Raw genomic sequence first — 6,943 nt, forward strand, 5'->3', positions numbered from 1 at the left:
GTGGAGGGCAACAGCGTGGGTGCAGCCTCAGTAATGGGTATGCCTAATTCCTTGTACAAAGTTAAGCTGTCGGGCAGTGGCACCACCGTGGTGCTTTCAAACAACCGTCAGGTGGACTCGAGTAAAGCCTTTGCGAAAATTCCTCTATTGAGCACGATTGTGACGTTACCCGCGCGGTTTGTGGTTGGGTGCAACCTGCGGGGCGGTGAGGAGGTGTCGTACGACGGCGTGTTTCCGGGGGAAGTGGTGGTATTCAGGTGCGGCACATGCAATGAAGACGCGACGTGCTACATGCCCGGGACGGAGTCGGTGGACCGCAGCTCGTGCTCGTGCAGGTGCAAGGACGGATGGCATGGCGCGTCGTGCCTTCCCCTCGAGGTGCCCGAGACTTTTTTGCTGCCCGTGCCTGAGAGAGCCGTCGACGGCGACACGAGCTGCGTGGTGAACCAGACGCTGACGAGCCTCACGCTTAACATGTGGAAGACGCACCACTGCTACGTGGGCGTGAAATTCAACGGTGTGGGTGCAGAGCTGACGTTCTTTCTCGACGGTATGCCGCTGCATCTCCCCATCAACATCACGCTCACTGGGTGCACATTCCTTGATGGGGCTGTGCTGCAGTTTGTTGGGGGAGCTGAGGCGGCCGAGTCATCCGGCGTCCTGATCCGCGTGAGCCAGACGGTGATGCGGTCCTCTGTCGTTGTGTTTGCGCTTGCTCTTCCCCAGCACTGCGACATTGCCTTCACGGAGGTTGATGCGGTGCAGTCCTCTGAGGTCCAGCTTTTGGACACTAGGAACAAAGTGCTGAGCGTTGTGACGCTGCAGAACGTCGTGTTGAATGCTTCCTCGCTGTTGATCAGCAACGTTAAGGCGCGTGCATTTGGTTACGGCTTGTTTGGTTTGTACTCGATTGGGACGCTGACGCTGGTGTGTGGCAGCTCTCTGTACGCACGGTACTGCAGCTTCGATGGATACGAACACTTGTTCTACTTGTACATCCTCAGTGTCAGTGATCGCTCTGTTTTTGCACTGCTCAACAATACAATGGCCTCCGGGACAAGCCTCTTGTATCAGCACTACGGATTCAGCGTGTCGGATCACAGCGTGTTGCGCGTGGTGGGGAACAGCGGATCCGTGTCCAACGTCATCGATGCATATAATGTGTGGACCGTCCAGCGGTCAAGCTGGCTGGATTGGCGCGACAACGATGCGGGGGTGGGTGCGATGTTTCGTTGCTCCCTAATAACTGCTGGGAGCATTGACAGCAGCAGCGTGGTGACGCTGACGGGCTGCAGGATGGGCTCAACGGGGTTGTCGGGACCTCTGCTGTCGCGGGCTGACGCCGGCTACCGGTTTGTTGCTGGGTGTCTGACGGTTGCGGGACGGGTGGTGACGACGGCGGCTGAACTGGAGCTGAAAGGCGTTACCAACGTGACGACGGTTACCGCGTGCGGGGAGTGCACGAAGGAGGGCGATTGCTTTGCTCCGCTGACGACGGCGGTCATTGACTGCAGGTGCCAGTGCGCTGCTGGAGGGCACGGCGATGTGTGCGTCCCGGCGCCTGTGCCTGCTGGTCCGCCACCGCCACCGCCGCCACCACCCACGCCGCCACCGCCGCCGGTTGGTGAGTGCATCAGCGACATGGTGTACCCCGAGGTGGCGCAGGCTGTGGGCGACGGGCTGTCGTGGCTGTGCTACCGCAACGTGACGTTCAGCGGGGGCGGCATGAGCCTAACAGTGCTGATTGGGGCGATGACGGGCGACGTGGCGAACGTCACGTTCGATGGATGCACGTGGAGGGACGGTGCCGTGCTGTTGCTGTTGGGCAACGCGTACGCCGCTGTGGGGTCGCTGAACATCGTCGTCACCGGCAACGCGTTCCGTGACGCGCTGCTCAGCCCGGAGGGTGGGTTTCCGCCGCACACGAACATCACGATCAGCGGCAACCGCTTCACTGTCACAAGGCTGGTCTCTCGGCCGGGATTGAACGTTATGAGGAAGTCGTGTGTTTTGATGAATGGACTGGCGATCAGCAATGACTCCGCGGTGGTGCTCAGTGGAAATGTGTTTCAGAGTGTGACGGCATCGTCAAGCGTCATTTACTTTGTCGGATCTTCGCTGAGGGTGTCTTGGCACTCCGTGTTTGCGGTGATGGGCAACACTTTTCGTATGGCTGTCGTTAACGGTACGCTGATACATCTTGAAGGGTCTAGCGAATCCACTTCGCTGAGTGTACTGAACAACTCTGCCGTGGTGATCCGAAGCAACGTTGTGACGAGGCCGGTGAAGTACTTCATTTTATTTTTCTGGGCATTACGTGTGGAGTCCCAGTCAGCGGTTGTGTTTCACGGCAACGACATGCAGGGAAGCTTGTTTGTGTTTTATTCAAGCTACTCCTCCAACATCTACCACAACTCCTGGCTGCAGTTGAGTGGCAACCTCTGCCGTGTATCTCCATCAGATGCCTTTACTGTTTTAAACCCCACGGTGAATCTCCGCGACTCCGTGGTGTCTGTGTCCGGCAACCGATTCATGTCCAACAGGGGAACGCCGACAGTTCTGCGGATATCCACAGGGTCCCGCGATCTCACGAACGGAGCGATTGTGGCCGCGTGCAATAGTGTGAACGGCGGGGAGGGGGCGGGGTACGGCATCCCGTCTGCGTACAATGCCACCATTTTGACCTGCGGGGACCCATGCACCCTCTTGGCGTCGTGCTTCCCCGCGTACACGACGACGGCCTCGAGTGATGGCTGCGCCTGCACGTGCGCTGAGGGCGGCCACGGCGATGCGTGCCTGCCCGTTGCTGTTCCCGAGTCATCGAGCACCGACGGCGCCGAATTGTGCGTGCGGGACGGGAGTGTGGATGTGGAGGTGAACGCCGGCTTCGGGACGTCGGTGGTGTGCTACGTTGGTGTGACCTTTGCGGCGGAAGTCGTGGTGGACGTGGAGTTGATGTCAGGGAGCGTGCGCAACGTGACGCTGGCGAACTGCACGTTTGTGGGCGGAGCGAGCCTGTACGTTGTTGGGTGGCTGTCCGACCCGTCTGCTGGCGAGCGCGCCGATGTGTTGATCAGCGGGCTTGAGTCGCGCTCTGGCGGCGGCGTACTGGTGGCGAACCGATTTCCGCCGGGCTCGCGCGTCACTGTGGTGGACTCGGTGCTGATCGCAGAGAAGCGCGTTGCGTACCGTGGCGCCTACGGCCTTGGCGACGTCTCTGCGTGCCTCGTGCTGCACAGCGTGAATCTGACGGGGAGCGTGCTGACTATCGCGCGCACGCAGGCGGTGGCGGTGTTCCGCGACTCTGTTGGCGTGCTGGTTTTTGGCGGCGTGGCGCTGCATTCGCGCGGTGCGCTGTACGTGGACGGGCTGTCGGTGCAAACGGCGCTGGGGCTGTGCGTGTCGGTGGAGGGCGGTGTTGCGGCCAGTGGCGGCTCCGTGGTGGCGTTTGTTGACAGCGACTTCCTGCTGTGCAAGCACGCGGTGTCTGTGCGTGGGGCTGTGAGCGTGTCGGGCTCCGCTGTGGCGCTTGTGCGGAGCGACTTTGTGTCGACGGAGGACTACGCGGTGGCGTTTTATTCGACGGTGAGCCTGGCCGGCGGGTCGATGCTTCTGGCGAAGGGCAACGTGCACGACGGCGTCTCGAGGGAGATGCTCTACGCCGCTGGCGCCGTGACCGCTTCTGGGAGCACGCTGAGCTTTGTGCGCAACCGAGTGCTGCTGCCGCGGATGCTGTCGCTGAGCCTTTCGCTTGCGGCTGGGGCGCATGTGAGGGTGGCGTGCAACGACGCTGGTGGCCGTGTCCTGTCGACGGCGGAGGAGTACGCAGCGGCTGGTTTTGGCGACGCTGGGAGCATCGACGGTGCTGGGTGCGACGCCTGCGACAGGGACATTTACTGCTACGCGCCCGGGACTGCGTCTGCGAGCATGACGGACGGTGTGTGCGTGTGCGCGTGCGGCAGCGGCGGGTACGGCGAGGCGTGCGTGCCTGTGGGTGCTCCCGCGCTGCCGCCCGCTGTGGGCATTGCGCCGAGTGTGTTTCTCCGCGAGGGCGTGACGGTGCACTCTGTGTTCGTTGTGCCTGCCGGCGCGAGCGAGGTGACGCTGCGCCACGTTTTGCTGGACGGCGTGAGTCCGGTGCTCTACGTGCCGTGGATGGCGCGGGACGGCGTGCGGATCGTTGTGCAGAACGTGTCGCTGCTGAACGGCGCCGTGCTGTACGTGATGGGCGGTGGAGCGTTGCGCGGTACAAGGGCGGCGGGGAGCGACGAGAGCGGGCCGGTGGAGCTGTCGGTGTGCGATTTGGAGGCGCTGAACGGTGCGCTTGTGCTGACCGGCACGTTCCCCGCGGGGTCCGCGCTGACGGTGACGGACTCCCTGCTGGTTGCCGCGAGGCCGACGCCGCTTGTGTATCTTCCCGGCTCGCGGTCCTCGCCGTACGCACCGGTGCTTGTGCTGTCGGGCCTGCGGCTCGTGCGGTCCGTGCTGGTTGTGTCCGGCGTTGCCCTCGTGACCGTGATGACTGGTGGGCGGACGGTGGTGGTGGACGGCGCCGTGCTGGGGCTCGTCGGTGGCGGTGTCGCGCTGGACGCGGCTGTGTTCGGTGGCGAATATGCGTTGTACGCGAGTGCGCGCGTGGTGGCATCGGAGGGCGCTGTGCTGCGCGTGTCGGGGAGCCAGGTGTACGCCGCGCATGGGTTGGTGTTCGACAGCGGGGTGGAGGCCAACGCGTCCGCCGTCGTAATGAACGACAACACCGGTGTGCTGACCGATGGCGCGCTGCTGGTGCTGCGGGGGTCGGCGTCGTTTGCGTCCGGGTCGTGGCTGTCGGTGCGCGGCAACAGCATCAGCGGCAGGCTTCTTTCGCTGCCGTCGTACCCGCGCAGTGTGGAACTCGCGCAGAGCACGCTGACGCTCCACGGGAACGCCGGCAGTGGGCCTGTCGTGATGGACGGCACCGTTGCGCTCGGAGGCGCCGGCCCAAGGTTTGTCGTGGGGTGCCTGACGCTCAACGGGCAGGCGCTGCAGCCAATGGGCTACAGGTCCGCCGGCATCATCGGGGAATTCCGCCCCGTGGCGTGTGGTGTGTGCGACGCCGACGTGAGCTGCTTTGCTGCTGCGACGAGGGCGATGTCGAGGTCTTGCCGCTGCCGCTGCGCTGAGGGCGGGCACGGGCGCGACTGCCTGCCGGTGTACCTGCCGCACGTGGACGGGTGCAACCGCACCCACGGCATGCCGCACCTGAGCTACACGGCGACGCTGACGGAGATGCGCAGCGTGACGCCGACGTGGACGCCGCGCCTGAGCACGACGCACTACAGTTCGACGCAGTACTGGACGACGGAGACCCAGCGGGTGACGGAGACGGTGGCGCTGCCGCCCACGCGGACCCCGACGGCGTCGGTGAGCAGCACGGTGTGGTGGAGCGATGTGGCGTGCCCGACGCTCGCCGTGACGACGACGGCGGCTGGTGGGAGTCTGACGCAGAACGACATTCGCGGCGGTGGGAGCGCCGTCCCGACGCTGCTGATGGTGGCGCTGCCACCGCCCTTTCGGTGGGCACGTGACCCGCAGCTCGGCACGCACCTGAGCTTTGTGCCTACATCGACGGCGCAGCCGAGCGGGTTTGGCGGTCCGTGGGGAGCGATGCTGAGCAACGCGACGTGGGTGCGCAACGCGACGAATCCATCCACCGTTCTGGAGCTGGCTGTGCCCGTGCACCGCGGTTACTCCATTGCTGCCGACGAGACGATAGTCATTCGCTGCGACGCTGTGGCGGTGTCCGGCGGCTGCAGGGGTGTGCTGCTTGGGTCCTTTACGATCAGGTCGAACATGCTGCCCGCCGCTGCCAGCGCCCTCTCGGCGATCACCGGCGTCGTTGCGGGTGCGGCGGCTGTTGCCGTGGTGGTGACCGGCGGGCTGGGCTCCATCCTGGAGATGCAGGCGCTTGGCGTGTTTGCGAGGATGTCATGTGCCTCGACGCAGGAGCGTGCGAGCACCGTTGCGCTGCCGTACTTCCTGTCGTTGTTCGCTGCCCTTGACCCGCTGTGGATGGTGGTGGGCAACGCGCTGCTGGCCGCTGTGTTTGGGTGCGTGCACTACGGTGTGACGGCGGCCTTCCAGCGGTGGCGCGGCGTGGACGCGGCGAGTGCGTGGGTGGCGATGCGCTTCCCGAGCCTGACGTGCGTCGTGGCGCACGCGATGCATCTCGGCATATTTTTTGGCTCCGTGCTCGCACTGGCGTTGCCCGGCGCCCGCGTGCAGCACCGCGTGATTGGCGTTGTTGGAGTGCTGTACGGAGTGGCGTTCCCTGCTGGCGTGTGCTACTTGATTGCCCGCCACACGGGCGCGAGCTTCACGAAGTACTGGCAGTTTTCGAGGAAGCCGCTGCACGAGCGCCTGCTGTACCCCGTCGGGTATTGGCACCCCGCGGCGCAGCAGCGGATGTACGGCAGCATGCTGACGAACATGAGGGGCAGCCACGTGTACTGGTGCGTGTTCCAGCTGTCGGTGCTGTGCGTGGTGGGCCTGATTGCGGCTGTGCACCCGCCCGTGGGAAGCTGCCACGTCCTGTACTTCTGCATGGCGGCTGTGCTGCTTGCGGGTGCGGGCGTGGTTGCCTTCACGAACATGATGCGCTCGGCCTTCCTGACGATGATGCGCACGACGAGCTTTGTGCTCCTTGCGGCGCTGTGCGTGGTCAGCGCGGCCAACCACCTTGCGCCGAGCGACGGCGGTGCGAGGGCGTACGCGGCTACGGTGCTGCTGCTGACGACCGTGCTGCTTGCGGTCACTGTGTACAGCGTCGTTGTGTGGTACGCGGAGGACCGCCACTGGCAGGAGCTGCGCGAGCCGCATCGTGGAGGGCTGGAGGCGCTGCTGCGTGATGGCGAGGATGGCGACGAGGACGCGCAGAAGCCCCAGGACGTGACGTCGTTTTTAC

At 64.4% G+C, this 6,943-nt stretch overlaps 1 protein-coding gene across 1 annotated transcript, besides 2 other annotated features; it reads left to right on the forward strand.

The window, feature by feature from the left end:
- On the forward strand, window positions 1-6,943 carry Tc00.1047053509845.9 (dispersed gene family protein 1 (DGF-1), putative; the record flags this gene model as incomplete). The annotated part of the gene is made up of 1 exon (XM_799834.1): window positions 1-6,943. A coding segment is annotated over one exon (6,943 nt), but the record flags the coding sequence as incomplete, so codon positions are not given.
- Window positions 1-6,943: a sequence feature (areas not merged during assembly with more than two copies in the genome that could not be assigned to a particular haplotype).
- Window positions 1,576-1,620: a microsatellite.

The sequence above is a fragment of the Trypanosoma cruzi genome, genomic scaffold (assembly GCF_000209065.1).
Source record: "Trypanosoma cruzi strain CL Brener 1047053516483 genomic scaffold, whole genome shotgun sequence".
Taxonomy (NCBI): Eukaryota; Euglenozoa; class Kinetoplastea; order Trypanosomatida; family Trypanosomatidae; genus Trypanosoma; species Trypanosoma cruzi.